The 1,050-nt window shown below is 31.9% G+C and overlaps 1 protein-coding gene across 1 annotated transcript; it reads left to right on the top strand.

The window, feature by feature from the left end:
• Positions 1–234: 234 nt before the first annotated feature.
• On the top strand, positions 235–855 carry PCYB_007990 (CYIR protein; the record flags this gene model as incomplete). Its single annotated transcript, XM_004228220.1, has 1 exon — positions 235–855. A coding segment is annotated over one exon (621 nt), but the record flags the coding sequence as incomplete, so codon positions are not given.
• Between the last annotated feature and the right edge of the window lie 195 nt (positions 856–1,050).

Raw genomic sequence — 1,050 nt, 5'->3', positions numbered from 1 at the left:
CTCCATATGTAAATGAATATGCAATTATGAGCTTCACTGTTTGATTCAGTTAATAAATTATATATAACAGGATGCCTCTTTCGGAAGAAAATAATTGGGTATACATATATTTTCATACTATATGTACTTTATTATCTGAATACTCTGCACACCTTTAAGCATAATGAAAGATATTTTCCCTAACGAGAGAGCATGTTTACTTTGTAACATTTAATTATTTCACCCATTTAATAGGAAAAACGCCTTCCGAATCTGCCGGCATATAAAAAATATAAGGAGTTGGATAATGTGGACATTAAAGATTATAATCATGAAAAATGTGATAAATTAGCAAAGAGTGATGACGGGGATAAAATACTTTGTAAACAGATATTAAAAAACTTATCAATATTAAATAAAAAACAGGGTAACGAACAAAAACATGGTTGTTTTTACTTTCAAAACTGGCTCCCCGAAAAGATAAATGAAAAATATTATAATGGAAAAAATCAAAGCAGTAAAGATTATATTACTAATAAACTTTTTGATTTTGTAGCAGAAGATATTTCAACAAATGGTATCAATCGAGCTTGTAGTGGAAATAGTTTTGGTATTCCAAAAACCTGGAAAGAAGGGAAAGATTTATATGATTATTTTGAAAATTTTGAACACATTGAATGCAATGATTCTGATAGAGATGAGTGCCAAAAATATGTGAAATATGTTACGTATATTGATCCTATATATTATAAAAAAACTGATTTTTGCTGTGATGAAGAAGAATTAGAACCACACTGTAACTCATCTACTAAATGTGAATATAAGTACAATACTAAGGAATTAGTAGATAAATTAAAAAACAACTTCAAGTATTAGATGAGAAAAAAGCGGGCACAGATGCAGCGGCACAGGAAGAGGAAAACAGTAAAAGAGCTGCAGCATCGGCGGCAGAAGCTGCAGAAACAGTAGCCCAAGAAAAAGAACTAGCTGCAGCAGGAGGTCATCAGGCAGTACGTGGTGAGACGGGCGCTTTGCAACTTGAACCATCTTTGGTTATTCCACCAAGAGATA

This window comes from Plasmodium cynomolgi (assembly GCF_000321355.1).
Source record: "Plasmodium cynomolgi strain B DNA, scaffold: 1535, whole genome shotgun sequence".
Taxonomy (NCBI): Eukaryota; Apicomplexa; class Aconoidasida; order Haemosporida; family Plasmodiidae; genus Plasmodium; species Plasmodium cynomolgi.
This window is presented reverse-complemented; position numbering and strand designations above follow the sequence as displayed.